This window comes from Gopherus evgoodei, chromosome 9 (genome assembly GCF_007399415.2).
Source record: "Gopherus evgoodei ecotype Sinaloan lineage chromosome 9, rGopEvg1_v1.p, whole genome shotgun sequence".
Lineage (NCBI taxonomy): Eukaryota > Metazoa > Chordata > Testudines > Testudinidae > Gopherus > Gopherus evgoodei.
The window spans coordinates 29,324,280-29,340,332 of NC_044330.1; the positions used below are offsets into that span (position 1 = coordinate 29,324,280).

Below are 16,053 nucleotides of genomic sequence, written 5' to 3' on the forward strand. Positions count from 1 at the left end.
CTGCTCCAGATATTAATGAACCCACACCTGCACACACCCAGCTGAGTAGTTATCAGACCAATTCTCGTAATAAATCCTTTACTGGTATCCAAAATTGCACTGTGAGCTCCCTCCAAGGAACACCGCCCATAGCCAGGAATGATCAGTTCCTATTGTCTAGCGTGAACAAAACAACTTTGGTATATTCCCTTGAGCCATCAGTTTACCCATAAACAAATCTAGTGTTCTCCCTTGAACCATTGTTGTTTCCCTACAAAAATCTCTACCCATGCTCAAATAAGTGTTCTGATGCATGGATCCAAAATCTGCATCAGTTCCACTGGGACTTCATCTTCTCCTGACTGATCGTGCTGGGGGCTCTGCCTGTCTCTAGCACTCTGGACCCTCGGCTACCACCACCACCTGGGATCCCCAATCAATTCAAGCTTTACAGAGTGGTGAGAACCCACTTCTCTCTCTCTAGCTATAGCCTTCTGACCCTGACTCGTGTGATAAGTTATTGCTTTCTAAATCTGACTTTTATAATCAAATGTAAGTTAGATTTAATATTATAACTGTTTTGTTTGTTTGGCTCCCCTGTGGTTATTACCTGGCAATAAATAACTTTCATAATTAAACTGGTTCCTTCTCTCTCTTTCTCTCCTTCCCCCTCATGGGTGTTTTTTGGCTTCCTCATTCGGTCTGCAGCAATACTCCTCGTACCTAAGCTAACGATCCCTGCAGCACCCAAAAATCCTGTGGGGTTTGCTCATCAAGTGGGTTACTACCAGAACAATTGTAACGTGAAAGTGGGAATAGAGACATGCTGAACCTGGGACATATGAGGATGACAGCTTGGAAGTGCTGCTCGACCCAGCCTACTGAGTCCAGGGACATATAAGGGGAGAGCTTGGGAGTGCCGATTAACCTGCTCCTCTCAGACGCGCTCTGTTAATGTGTGTCTGTGTTCATCTGATTCTGGGGCTGGAAGAACCCAGCCCTGGGGAACCTAGGTCTTGCAGGATAGCTCCATTGGGAGGGAACTTGCAGCAGGAAGAAGTAGAGTTCCATATGAGAACACAAGTGACACAAGCAGTGCATTGATAGAATTATAATCCCACCCCCCCAGAAGAGTAATCCTAATAAATGAGCACATCCCAAAGTAACGGGCAAACCTGGTAACAATATGCTTGTGTTTATATTCATCCTTCATAATTTGACCTAGTTTCCACTTTTTGTAGGACTGTTTTCTGAGTTTCAGCTCATGGAAGATCTCCTGGTTAAGCCAGAGTGGTCTCTTGCCATACCTCCTATCTTTCCTATGCAGTGTGATAGTTTGTTCTTGTGCACTTAATAATGTCTCTTTGAAAATCTGCCAACTCTCAATTTTTTTCCCCTTAGACTTGCTTCCCGTGGGATCTTACCAACAAACTCCTTTAGTTTGCTAAAGTCTGCCTTCTTGAAATCCATTATCTTTATTCTGCTGTTTTTCCTCCCACCATTTCTTAGAATTGTGAACTCATCATTTCATGATCACTCTCACTCAAGCTGCCTTCCACATTCAAACTCTCAAACAGTTCCTCCCTATCTGTCAAAATCAAATCTATAACAGCCTCTCCCCTAGTTGCTTTCTCCACCTTCTGAAGTAAAAAATTGTCTCCAATGCATTGAAAGAACTTGTTGGATAATCTGTGTCATGCTGCGTTTTCTTAACAGATGTCTGGGTAGTTGACCCATCACCACCAACTCCTGTGCTTGGCAGGAGTTTGTTAGTTGTTTTTTAAATAATGCCTCATCCACCTCTTCTTCCTGACATGTACCTACTCACTATGGGAGTAATTGAAAGCCTCCATTATTATTGGGGTTTCTCTCTTTGTAGTCTCCCTAATCTCCCTGAGTATTTCACAATCACCCACACCATCCTAGTCAGGCAGTTGGTAGTATATTCTTACTGCTACACTCCTACTATACAAGCATGGAATTTCTATCCATAGAGATTCTCTGGCACTGTTCAATTCATTTAACATTTTTACTATATTTGACTCTATACTTTCTTTAACATACAGTGCCACTCCCCCACAAGTGGGACTCGTTGTTTTACTAGGAGGCAGGTGAGCCAGACGACCTTGACCCCCGTTAGTATCTCTTCGCTGCACGCTTTGCAACATGAGTGCTGTGTCGGGACACGGAGCCAGCCAAAGGCCACCTCAAATAGAGCTGCCAGTACCAGGGTAGCCCCTTACGGTGATGGGAAGCTTCATTTGCAACCAGCCCGTCTGCAGCCGCCTAGCAGCAGCGGTGGAAGGGAGGCGGAGGGACACCGCGGGACTGACGACGGCGATTTTGTCGGATCTTCATCGGCTCTGTTCTCGTCGCACAGAGAACGCATGAGGAAAGTCCCGCCCCTTTTCACAGCCCTGTTCTCATTGGCTGGTGACTGTGAAACTTTGGGTGGGATTGGTTCTGGTGTTGTCAGTCAGACTGGTAGCGCTAAGCTGTGCACTGGCGGGTGTGGGTTTAGGACAGAAGTCGCTGGTGGGCTGCGCGTCTGTTGGTTCCTTGGCGGGCGCCAGCTGGGCCTGTTCTGTCACCCTCGCCGTGCGGCGGGCCCCAGCAGCACCATGGCTTGGATGTTCATGAGGTGAGGCCCGGCGTGGGGCTGGGATGGAAAGGCGGGGCAGGGCTCGTGTAGCTGGGGTCAGCGTGGCCGGTTGCGGGGGGGTGGATTGGAGCTCCGCGCTCTGGGCCAGGGGGTGGGATTGCTAAAGCTGAGGGAGTGGTTGGGGTTGGGCGCCCTGGGCCAGGGGGTTGGTGAAGCTGAGGGGCTGGGTTGGCTGGTGGAGCTGAGAGGGTGGGTTGGGGCTGGGTTGGCTGGTGGAGCTGAGAGGGTGGGTTGGGGCTGGGTTGGCTGGTGGAGCTGAGAGGGTGGGTTGGGGCTGGGTTGGCTGGTGGAGCTGAGAGGGTGGGTTGGGGCTGGGTTGGCTGGTGGAGCTGAGAGGCTGGGTTGGCTGGTGCAGCTGAGAGGCTGGGTTGGGTGCCCTGGGCTGGGATGGCTGGTGGAGCTGGGCACCCTGGGCCAGAGTGGGTTAGTGGGGCTCTTATGGAGACAGTTATCATTTGTAGTGTTGAGAGCATGTGACAGTTATAATGGAGAGAGAGCAGCCAGTTCTCACTGGTGTGAGATGCCTGTCTCTTCCATCCTCCCATACCCATCCTGTGACCGCTGTTGTTTCTTCTTAGCTGGGCTCTAGTGCTCCCTAAATCCTGGCATCCCACTTCAGTTATACACATTACATTAATGCATTTAGGTCATTATTCTCTGCTACCACCACATTTCCAAATCAAGGCAGGATTGTTCCTTTAAAGCACATCTTACTTGAATTAGTACACCTCTACCCTTATACAACGCAACCTGGTATAACACGAAATTTGGATATACCACGGTAAAGCACTGCTCTGGAGGGGGTGGGGCTGCGCACTCTGGTGGATCAAAGCAAGTTTGATATAACATGGTTTCATCTATAACACAGTAAGATTTTTTGGCTCCCAAGAACAGTGTTGTATGGAGGTGGAGGTGTATATAGAGAGGAAAGGGCTGCCTCAGGAGTCCCAGCAGGAGTTATGGATGATTCACCTGGAGTTCCACAGGAAGCAAGTACATCTTGAACCAGTTGCTCAGCCACCCTTTATACGGGTATGATATGTGTTCCCTTCCATGTCAAGCCAGTAGCTGGTGGAGTTGGTTGCTTATTTCACTTTTCCCGTCACACACCCATGTAATGCCAGTTTAGTCCTATAAGAACATAGGAGGTATGTGGCACAGCATAGATGTGGCTCTCGAATTAACAAGTTGCTAGTATAGCCTTCAGGTGGGCAAAGCTTAGATGACTTTGTGCTAAACCCTGGCTGAATTTTGAGTCTGATTCTGTGGTTCTTACCCAGCCATGGATTACTCTAATTTTAGAATGACGTGCAAAAGAAACCAAAGTTGATCCAGAAAAAGCTCCAAATATACAACATTTGGAAGCCTAGTCACACTCACTGACAGTAGTTTAAGATAATTTAAGTAAATAATACGACTGTGCAGGAAGGTCTTGCTGTGCAAAGTTATAATGTGCTGTGCTGTTAACTGTTAACCGCCTTCCAAAGCACTGAACACTCATTTTTGTGTTGCTTTTGTAAAGATCAGCAAGTGTTAGTGCTTTTCTTTGTATTGATGTGAATACATGTATTTGACATACATGGTCACAGATGTTTTTATGAGTTAGCCAAAAAGTTCAATATACTGAGGCGTTACTGAGGATTTCTCTTTATAATAAGAGAGAAGACGTATAAGAAAGAAACTTCATCTAGTTGGTGAAGATTCTTACTGTGAGTATCTAGTATAACTATATATACCAAGATTGAGTAGTTGTCTCAGAGGTGTTATAAAGGGGGGAGAGAGGAGTAAAGTATGTTATAAAAGTAACTTCACTGCTTGAACTGTACTATATTCAATAAAGTGTAACTCAGGTGACTTATTACAGTTTGGCTTTGTACCTCATTGTATCTCACCTGAAAAGTGTAGATTTCTAATGCAGATGATAATTTGTTTATATTACTTGCTCTGTCTTGTGGATTCTGACAGTCCATAAATGTGATGTCAGGCAGAAGTGATCAGGTATTATCAATGAGAAGAGCCACTCTGCTCTTTGAGAGAACCCATGCGAAATAAATTGTTTGTAAAGTGCTTATTACGTGGGACTATATTAAGGTTGGAAAAACATCATCTGTGTGCGTATTCTCTATGACTTTTGACGAAATTGGGAATATGGGGGCCAGTGAAGTTTAGGGTAGTATTCTATTAGAAAACGCCAGTGTTGCCTTTTTTTCCAGCCCTTTCTGGAGAATGAAATGGAAGCATTTTTGCCATGGCAAAGTCTCTGTATCCTTTTTCAGCAGAAAATTATAAACCTCTGAGCATGAGGAACCAACTCAGAATTCTGGTGCTCTGTTGTGTGAGACATTACTCTCTTCTGCCCCTTGGTCTTTTGATCCTCCACTCAGAAAAAATTCTGAAGCAATAAAGCCAACCAAGCTCCTGCTGCTCAATCTTGCCCTAAAAGCAATTCAAACCTCCCACTCTACAGTGTTGTCTCTTTTTCTGAGTGCTTGAAGATTATATTCTAGTCAGTTAAATAGTAAAAGTAATTTGACAATGTGGTGTTTATGTGAGACTGTAATGTCCTGGAGACTTTTTTTTTTAAGGATATAACTTAGGTGAAAATTGCCACGTAAGATAGAATGGTTACATAAAGATGTGAAATATATATATTCACACTGTAAAAGGGAAAATTAAATAGACACTTTTATAAAAGGGGATCAAGAGTAACTGAAACATTCAGACTACATTTTAAAATATAATGTCAAATAACTTCTATTCTGTCTTTCTGCAGAGATTCTGCCTGGAAATACTTACAGTCTGCCCATCGTGGAGGAGATAGGAACTATTCCCATTATACCTCTCGTGATTTTTCTTCCCAGTTTGGGTTAGAAGACTTTCTATGTACAGATGACATTCCTGGGACAGATGAAGATACAGATTCAGCTGTTTTATTTGGAACCTTGCGAGGAAATGTGGTTGGACTACGTTATTACACAGGGGTTGTAAGTGCAGTATGAATAATAAAGTGCTACTAAGCAGAGGTAGTTGGAAAGTGAAAAAAAATTGAACATTTTGCCCTTTCGTTGTTAAACTTGCACAGCTTTCCAGTATTTGGTGACAAGTCCTAAGGTTTTCTCATTCATTTGTTCGTATCAGTGCATTTAAGATTCTACACAGTTCTAAAAGAATTCAGTAGTTTAAACCTGCTATTTAAATTTCAGGATTTGTTAAGGTATCTTTTAGTTCTGCTTTAGTTATTTACTCAGGAGCTGGCTGGGGGTAAGGTAAGAGCAGGCTCAGGAAGTTGACCCTAGTGGAAGGGAAGGTGTTTTCCTTTCTCAGAGTGCCCTCCCCTTCCTGCTGTCTCCAGTTGTACACTCATTTAGAACTATGCAAACATCCTGGCTCAGTCCTGCTAGCCACAGTCTTTACAGTGTTGGTGGATGGAGGAGACTTTTGATGATATAGCACTTCAATAGGACTGGAAGCCAGGAGACATGGATTGTATATCTAGCCCACGTGATTTTAAGCAAGTCACTTAACATACCTGTCCCTCAATTTCTCCACTGGTAAAAAGGGAATGATGATATTTACTAGCTTTTTGTAAGGAGCCATGAATTCTACAGATGAGAAGTATTGAATAATTATGAAGTATTATAGGGTCTGTCTAACCAGCCTGCGGGCAGCGAACCTACCAATCCAGGTTGACAGACTTGGCCTAGCAGGGTTTGTGCTAGAGCCAAAAAAATAGTTGTGTAGACAGTACTTTGAAGTAGCTGCTTAGGATGGAGCTTGGGCTCTGAAGTCCATCTCTTACTAATTTCTAAAGTTCTTAGTATTTTGAATAAAGAATTATTAGAGGTAAAAACAGCCCATTATGCTAAAATAATCTTTTAATTTAGCTTCAGAATGGCTATACATGTAGATATTTCTGTAAATAACTTGTAATTAAACAAGTCTGTGCTCTTTTTTCCCCCCCCAAAGGTTAACAATAATGAAATGGTTGCACTTCAGAGAGAGCCCAATAACCGCTATGATAAAAATGCAGTAAAAGTAAACAATGTGAATGGAAACCAGGTTGGCCATATCAAAAAAGAACTTGCAGTGCCCTTGGCGTATATCATGGACAACAAGCTAGCAATAGTTGAAGGGTAAGTGGGCAGATGTATTTAGCTTCATTTTTATACGGTAATGTCAATTTTAATATTTTTAATATATTTTATGTAGCAACAATGAAAGTATATATCCTTTTAGCTGAGATTACTGGAAGTAACACTGATGTCTGCCATAATAGAATTTAAGTGTCATAGCTGCAGGCTATAGGCTCCCTTTATGAACCATCCAGATTACAGTTCATTTTCCTCTGCAAATGACAAATTCTAGAGGCATCAGGGAGAGCTGAATTGACAGAAGTTTACTTTGTAATTTTTACTTATTGGTTTGGCTCTTTTTAAAGGATTCTAGTAGGGCTGGTGAAAAATTTTCTGTTTGAAACTGTTTTTGATGGAAAACATGGATGTTTGACTAAATTATTACCCCCTCCTCTTCCCCCCCCCCAAAAAAAAAGTCTCGTTTCCATGGGAAACTTTTTTTGTTCATCAAAATATTTGTAACAAACCAGAAAGTTTTTTGGCTGAAATCTTTCAGTATTTTCAGAAAATTAAAATATGTCCGTGGAAAATTTCAACAAAAACAAAAGATTAAATTTTCATTAACATTTTTTCTTCGGTGGGAAAATTTTGAACTAATTCTGTATTCTAATACATTATGCAGACTTATTGTAAAAGAAAAACTTTTTTTTTTTCTGAAAGTGAACGTGGCAAAGTTTTTTTTCTCATCATGTACATACAATAAAATTAGTACTTCTGAGCAACTGTCTTATTGGAAAATGACAATTTGTAACACAGGCAAAATTGTGATTTTTTTTTTTGCAAAATTTATAAGTGGCTGTGAATCAGTTTCTGATTCTGATTTGATTCACAGTAACAATCAGAAAAATGTTCAATGTTAAGTAGCAATTATATAATGTTAAACTGGTGTAAAAGTCTTCTTGCCAAATTTTCATGACAATTTTACAGTCCTGGCTAATTCTTACTAATCTCATCTTTCTGTGACTAGTGCCAAACTCCCAAGAATTCAAAAATCAGAACACATGCTAAGATGAGTAGAAAAATCCTAAAACTATTTAAATAGTTTTTTAGGTTTTTATTAAATTTGGACATTTGTCTTCAGATTTTGAGCTCTTAAAGTGTAAACTGTCCTGTACAAGCGATTGCTCTCCATTCTCCTCACCTATCCCAGCTCCCACTCCCGCACTATTTTTAACAATAATTGCAGCTTTGTTCTCTTTGCAGACTCATCTTCTTGTGTCATTTTTGTTTTTGTCCTTCATGGATAGCATCCTCTGGAAACCTTGTTAATAATGGTGCCAGCCTCCAACATACCTCTGCTGAGCTTGTGGGAACTGAGATTTTTTTTTTGTAGGTTTCTGACTTGGCTAAATTTGGACATTTTGTCACGGGGGATAGCAAAAGGAACATTTCTAGAGCTGTGCCAACAAGAGTGTTTTTTTGTTTGTTTGTTTGTTTGTTTTTTGGTTCACTGGCAATTCCAGAAAACTGGGGGGGGAAGGGGAGGAATGTGTTGGGTCAAATAAAATGTTTAGGACAACCTAAAACAGAACTTTTTGTTTTGATTTAAAGCGATTTTTAATGTTTGATATTTTTATAAAATATTTGAAAAAAAGGTGTTTTGAACCAAAAAACTTGAAAAATTTCCCATAGAAAATGTCATAAGTTTAAACTTTTTTCTCATTTCTAGAGTGTATTTTTTTAACATGACCAACTTTGACAGAACTGATATGAATTTGTAAAAGGTTTTGTCAAATGTGTGTTTGTTTTGCCCCCTCACCAAAAAAAAAAAAAAAAAAAATTTGTTTTAAAAATATCCCTAGCTCTGTTCTTTGCACCCTGTTGTTTTTGCTTCCTGCTAAATTTCAAGTCCCTGCTCCAAAACATGGAAGTGCTAGCGCTCCCCAATGAAATATTTGTAAGATTTTTTTTTTAATCATGGACAAAATAATGTATTATTTTCCCCTAAACTAATTTGAGGAGCAGGTGAACTGTGTTTGCTGAAACATTCCAGAAAAATTCAGCCCCAGGCAGATATCTTGCACGGAAAACTTCAACCTGAGTGGGTAAAGTTTCAAAAAGTTAAAAGTAACTAAAACAGGATCTTATAATTTACAGTTGCCTATAGCTTTCACTTTTGGTGGAACTAACTGCTCCATCTGTAATGTATTAATATCATATAAAAATACTTATTATGAGCCTTATTCTTACTTATGCTAACGGTACTTTACACTATTTTGGTAGGGTTAGAGGGGCTTAAAATGAGCATAAAGTTAGTTTAAGCACAGTTATATGCTGCCATAGTGGTGTAAAACAGGCCTTCGTACAAATGAGAATCTGGCCCATTGCATATTTAATACTGAGGTAGAAGCTGAAAGCTTGTGCTGTTGCATGGATATAGCACTTGGACCAAGTAATCCACTGTCTGTGCAGTTTGCCTCATATAGCCAATTGAAATTGTTGCATGAAAATTAGCTGTAGAACAATGATTGGTTGAGTTCCCTCTGATATCATCATGGTCTAGGGACTCTTGGTATGGCACAAATACTTGCCTTACTGTAGCTGTATGTCACATAGATATACTTCATAAAGTCAAAATGGCTGAGAACTTAAAACAAATTGGTAACACACCACCAATCTCATTGATGATTCAACCTGATGATTATCTGAACAAAAAGAATTCTCAACCGTGCTTGTATGGAAACACCTACCGTTTACACTGACACGATGGAAATTCTGGGTTCCATAATGACACACAGAATGACAATAATGGAATCTCACTATCTAGATATATGCGTGATAGTTTTCTTAGGAGTCTGCTTTCTTGGTGGAACTTGTGACTTACTGTTTCAATGTTCTAATGACTATAACAAGTTCTTTATTTCATGGGAGTATTAATTATGTATTTTCTCTATTGGAGTCTGCTATGAAATGTTCTACTTTTTAAGTGAGAGGTATTTTCCTTTTTTTCTTTGTTCTCAGGGTTGTCCCTTATGGAGCAAAGAATGCCTTTACTATGCCTGTACAAATGAGTTTTTGGGGAAAAGAAGAAAATAAGCAAGCTGTTCTAGATAAATTGAAAATGCATGGATTTAAATTGGCTCCTCCTTCAAAAAGTAAGTTATAGGTTTGTTTGTTTTGTCTTTAAAATATTTTAAAGATGAGCTTTGCAAAACCCCAGCTGTTAGAAGAAACTCTGAAGGCTTGATCCTGCTCCTAGTGAAGTCAGTGGTAATATTCCTGTGGATTCATTGGGAACATCACCAGCCCCAAACTGGCCAGATCCGAATTCATAGTGAGTGTGCAGTTGTTGTGCTCCATCTGTGCTATAATGTAGGTTTTTCTTTGACTTTGTAGACATGAAAAGTGATTGAAGGTTGTGGCAAAGCAGATTTGTTATCCTCTGGAATCTTTTTTTTTTTTTTTTTTTTTAAATCCTTTTATCTTTCAGCCTGGGTCTGACCTGGAAATTGTGTTGGTATCACTAACCTCCTTGTGAAAGAAAGGGGGTCAAGTGTTCATGCTAATTCTTTTCATAGTGTTGACGCAAAATATTGCCTCCCCTGCAGGTGTGCAAAAGAGCCTGTTGGCTTTTGGCATAGTATTAGGCCAATTTCTTTTCCTTGTTCCTGACTGGGATAAATCATAGAGTTGGTATATAATTTAAAGGTGGATGAACGTACAATGTTGACATTGGTAAAGTTGTGTTTTTGTAAAATTGTTGAGCATGTAGATATAATTAAGTGCTTTAATATATTTAAAACAAAGATGAAAGAAACTGTACTATAGTCCTGATCTTAATGTGAATGGAACAGAGTTTCATCTTTTTGCATGGTGAAAAATCAAACCATGTTATAACAGGAATGTAATCGCGTCAACATTCCCCCCCCCCCCAACCCCTTGTACCAGGCTTCTTGAAATCAACAAGTCATGCTTTGATATGTTATACTTGCATATTCTTATGCAGCACTTTCCTTTTTTTGTTGATCTAATTGTGCATTGAATTGTTAGACTACTAAAACATTACAAAACGTAAGAATAAAAATGCCAAACTGGTAAGCAGTAGGACTCTTCACAAGGAACTATGCTCCTAGTCATTTCCCATATGTCACAAATAGCCATTAGTTGGTAAAAACTTTTGGTTTCCACTGCACATAGTTAACTGATAAGAGGATCTGGTGCCTTTTTCTCCCCATTTGTGTTTTATTCATCTGAGCAAGCCAAGTCTCTAACTGCTGTGTTTGTGTTTTTTCTAAATGGAACACAGGTTCAGAATTTGCTTTTGGATCTAGCTGGGTTTCTGGGAGAGCTGGACCAAGCTATAGTGCTCCAGGACATGCTGCTGTGCAGATGACAACAGAACAGGTGTGTGGTGGTTTTTTTTGGTAGGTAGTTATGTTGAAAATATGTACTTTAAAAAAAGTGAACTTGGTGGTCATGAAAGTGAGGATTAGTCCTTTTTCATGAGCACTGAAGTATTTTGTTTTTTTCCCTCTCTGAAACAAATCTTTTAAAGGGCACATGTGTCGATATTTTGCTCACTATTGTTGTTTTTTACGTGACTTTGTCCATTTAAATTATCAAGCCATGAAAAGCCTTGGTTTAAGCTAAGAGTTTCACAGAGATAATTTGAATTGCACCTGTTTCAAGTCTAAATTTGGCCAGGTGTACCTAGCACTGTGAAAATTTTTTCACATAGCTGTACCAGTATACTCACCCTATTTTAATGCACATTTTAGTGCCAAGCTGAGATCTGAATGGGTCTGTTCCCCCACTGCTTCTGCTTTTTCACATTGCCACATGTTCTTTGTTACCTACCTCCCCAGTAGCAGCAGTTACAGATTCTAGTGGCTCGAGGAGTCATTTGGAGATCTGGGTGTCCATATGGCCCTGTGACTGGCATCTGTTCTGTCATCAAGTATTTATTTAATGTAGAAGTTGAGTTTAATTGCAACTTCTGTGTTTATACATTGCAGCTTAAAAGTGAGTTTGACAAATTGTTTGAAGATGTGAAAGAAGATGATAAAACTCATGAAATGGAAGGAGCAGAGGTATTTGTTCTATTGAAAAAGGCTAATGTAGGTTTTTAAATCAAACCTTAAATTCTGTTACACATTTTATGTATAAACATCTATACATATCTTCAAAATTTAGCAGTGTCATGCTAGAATAATGAGTTGTCCTAAATATCAGTTAATTTTAAATAAAGTTTTAAGAGAGCAATTAATCAAATGTTATTTCCCCTCCCCCTTCCGAATGGGAAAACAGTTATTTCATGTGAAAGATGTATAACATTACTTTTTTTACTTATAGGCTGTTGGAACACCATTACTTCCACACCAAAAGCAGGCTTTAACTTGGATGGTTTCACGTGAGAACAGTAAGGAGTTGCCACTGTTTTGGGAAGAGAAAAATAACTTCTACTATAATACACTTACAAACTTCGCTGAAAAAGACCGACCAGAAACTGTTCTTGGAGGAATACTGGCTGATGATATGGGACTGGTAACTATGTGTAATGCTTTAGTGAATTTGAATACAGTTTGACTTATCTCTGGAGAACCCATAAATTCTATCCTTTGCATTTTATCTAGGGTAAAACACTTGCAACAATTGCATTGATTCTTACCAACTTTCATGATGGCAAACCTCTTCCTGTTGAAAAGATTAAAAGTGATCAATTGCATAAGGTGAGATGTATTTAAAAAAAAAAAAAGGCACGCCATGACTCTTGTTTTTTGTGTGAAATAATTTCTTCTAGCAAGTAATCAAAAATCCTTACCTCATGTCATTTTTATAGTTGATATGAGATTTTTATGCTTTTATATCACTGGATATTATTACCATTCTTCTGCTTACTTTGTTACACCGCTGGGTCAGATATAATTAGAGGACTTCATTTAAATATATTTTTGAAACAAAATAGTCTGTGTGTTTGAACTTTGAAACAATGTACTCCAGGGAAGAGTTAAACTTAGAGATCATAGAACTTGAATAAAGTGCATTTTTATTAGGTTAATTCATATAAAATATAATGGTCCTATTTTTTTAAATTTTACTTTTTGTCATGAATACATAAATAAGTATGTGTTCTTCTAAGGACTCATTTATATAGTTCCCATGCATTGCAGAGACTATATCTAAAAATATGAAGCAGAGGGTCTGAATATAGGGGGGAAACACCTCTGATTTATTTACTTTGTGGAACACCTTCTTACCCTATAGTTTTAAAAAAAGGGTGGGGAGGGAGGGAGGATTGAAAAGGTCCTCTTGGATCATCTAATCCAAATGTCAGTTTTGCTGCACTCACTCCCTTTCCCATACATTGATTTAACTATGCCGTGGAAAAAGTAAGTATGAGCATTGTCTGATTATTTTATTGTAATCTGTACAGGAATTAGAATTTTTTTTTTTTAAAAGCTTGATTGCATCACAATGCTTTGTGTCTGGGCTCAGAATAGTCCGAAGAGCTTAGTGGTTTATTTTCCTTCCAATACACCTGTGTAATTTGAAGTTCTCTTTCTGCCTGTCTACAGTTCCCTTTTGGTGAATCTGCTTTTTTTTTTTTTTACTATATGAATGTGTTAAACTCATAACTTTTACAGTTTTTGATTAATGTAAATGTATTACCACTAAATCAATCTTTTTGAATGCAAAAAAAAAAAAGTAGACAGATGAAACCCATAGCTACCATATTACACTATTAGTTTGTTACTACATTACAGAATAAACTGTTATTTTTCCTTAGGAATCTGTTGTCACTGGTGTGAAAAATGAAGGACATGAACTTTTGAAAGGTAACAGTGAAAATGTGAAAGGGCACAACAGTACTTGAATTATGAATAATACATGCTAGCGCTAGGTCTGTTAACTCAGTAGTATACAACAACACTATTAGAATAGCAATATGCAATTACAATTAGAGTGAGTTGGAAATTTTCCAACCAAACTGGAAAATGTCGGATCATCAAACTTGAAATTGCTCTAAAAAATGAGTCAAGTTCGACAAACTTTTGCCAGATCACAAACAGGGTTCTGGCAGAGCCCAATGGAACCCTGCAAGCTTGCCTGGCAGGCTGTTGAGGAGCCCCACCATGTGGGCTACCCTGGGGTTTACAAGGTCCATCACTCTGGGGCAACTCTGCTATGCCAGGATTTCCAGGCTCCTACGCAGCGAAGAGCCTGGCAGACCTGGAAGTTCTGACTCTAACTGGGGCTTGGGTCCTGGCTCTGCAGCACAGAGTCTGGAAGCCCTAAGAAACTGGGGTTTTGCCAGGGCTCTCAGCCTAGATTCCCAGTTCTGTGGTAGGGAGCTGGGAAGACATGAGAGATCCCAGGATTATTGCCACAGAACTGGGAGCCTGGAAATCCTGGGTTGGGTTCTGAGGGTCTGTAGCTCTGAGGTAACCCTGCCATGCATAATGCCTCGGATCAGAGGTCCCAGACTCATGGGTTAGCTGGCTCCTCTGGAGTTTGGAAGCCCTGGGATCCCTGCCCTTTGTCAGTAAGTATGGTGTGGTTATCCTGGAGCCACAGATCCTGGTAACTCTGGCAGCTGCTGGATGAAATCACTATTCTTCTCAGTTTTAGCTCTGCTGTGGTCCCCGAGAGCAAATTTTGTTTCAGAAACATCATAAGGCAGTGTTTCCAAAAAACAATATTTTTTTAGAATTTCTAGTTTGTGAGCAATATTGATGATAATTTTGGCTTCATTCCATACCAAATTCTGAAATGCCAAAATTTCTGAGTAATCAGAAATCCTGAGGTTTTTTCACCAGGTCTGCTTACATTAGCAATTCTCTGAGGACGTGAAAGGTCTTTGCAAACTAGTTAACCCTCTCAGCAGTTCTAGGAGAAGTAATAAAATACATATTTAAACTGAGCCGTATGGAGGCCATCTGACTTGTCAAAGTAACTTGTTATTTCCACTCTCTTCCCCAAGATTGTGAGGGTTTTTTAGTAATGTAAAAGTGTAGCACCACTGCATTTGTTTGGTTGACTCGTGAAAGGAAAGTTACTGAGTTGGAGAGAGCAGAAATTGCATACAGTACATGCTTTTTCTTCACCGTTTATTTGCTGCACCTTTTATTTGCTGGTATTTAAGTGCACACATTTTTGAGTACTATTTGCACTTACACCAAAACTGCTTCTGCAAGTTCAGCTGCTTCAGTTTTCCTCCGCCAGGTCTATCCTACTACATTTTATCTCTTGAATTTACTTTTATGTATATTCTTGGGAATTCTCTTAGTTTATTTTTTCTCCAACAGATAAAATTATTTAAGATGACCTTGTTTACTTTTTTACTTATGGATCCATTGCAACATATCTCTCTGTTTCTGGTGACTTTAACTAGTTTTAGGTAACCCAGAAACTCAGACATCCCTAATTAGTCAAGTCTGCAGCTAGAATAACCCTCATCTTGGAAGTGCTCTATCCTGACATAGCTTTGTTGGGACTGTCCTTGCTATCCGTATGGTATTTACATTAGTTTTCTCCTTGTGTCATATAAGTTTTTTGAACTTGGGTCTACTACAATAATGTGGTCAGACCCAATTTTATGCCTTGATCTTGCACACAAACGTAGGTTTTATTATTCTGTACTTTAATACAAGGTAAAGGTCACTGTATCCTGCTATAGAGGAAAGACTTTTTTCTGTTGTAAATCATTTCTAGTTATTTCTTCTTCCTAGCTCTTCATCAGCTCAATGTTGGTCTCATATATTTCTCCATTTCACAATATTTGTTCTCCTCTCGGTGTAAACAGTGCTTGTAACAAGGATATACCAAACCTGTACTAACTACCATTTCTAATATAATAAACCTGCTTTGGGATAGAGCCACACTCTGATACTGTACTTGGTCAAATAATGTTTAATTGTCTCTTGGTATGTGGACTGAGTCCTTTTGGTCTTCTCTGTTGTGGTCTGTTGGGACAAGTTGAGTTTCTCAAAGTGCTTTGTATTTAAATATGAACTTACATGACTGTCTATGTGATACTTAAATAACACATTCTTGGACATTTTAAATTATGATTTAAAAAATATTAAATAGTATCTAAATACAGGCCCATCCTTAATGTTGTTTTCTTTTTAAGCTAACATTAAAAGGGTCATCTGTTTCAAAAGTAATTTTAAAATAAAAAGAGTCTAGAATAAACCCACAAAAGCCAATAAATGTATTAGGATAGCTTTCAGGGCCTGATTAGAAAGCTAGTTCATATCTTTAGCTTGGAAATTCTAAGTCAAAGCTATGTCAGTTAGAACCAGGCTGTGACATACTTGGGTACAATTCAGATCAGTG

The 16,053-nt window shown here is 39.2% G+C and overlaps 1 protein-coding gene across 9 annotated transcripts in view; it reads left to right on the plus strand.

The window, feature by feature from the left end:
- The first annotated feature begins 2,456 nt into the window (after nt 1–2,456).
- HLTF (helicase like transcription factor) overlaps nt 2,457–16,053 on the plus strand; it is a 139,166-nt gene continuing 125,569 nt past the window's right edge. For all 9 annotated transcript variants that reach the window (XR_004001977.1, XR_004001978.1, XR_004001979.1 and 6 more), the window contains exons 1-9: nt 2,457–2,620; nt 5,415–5,625; nt 6,608–6,774; nt 9,736–9,869; nt 11,021–11,118; nt 11,730–11,804; nt 12,067–12,258; nt 12,348–12,443; nt 13,502–13,550. Coding sequence is in view for 5 of the 9 variants with exons in the window: in XM_030575346.1 (XP_030431206.1) it covers nt 2,601–2,620; nt 5,415–5,625; nt 6,608–6,774; nt 9,736–9,869; nt 11,021–11,118; nt 11,730–11,804; nt 12,067–12,258; nt 12,348–12,443; nt 13,502–13,550 (1,042 nt within the window). In the remaining 4 variants the exon portion in view is untranslated. The remainder of the gene's footprint in view (nt 2,621–5,414; nt 5,626–6,607; nt 6,775–9,735; nt 9,870–11,020; nt 11,119–11,729; nt 11,805–12,066; nt 12,259–12,347; nt 12,444–13,501; nt 13,551–16,053) is intronic.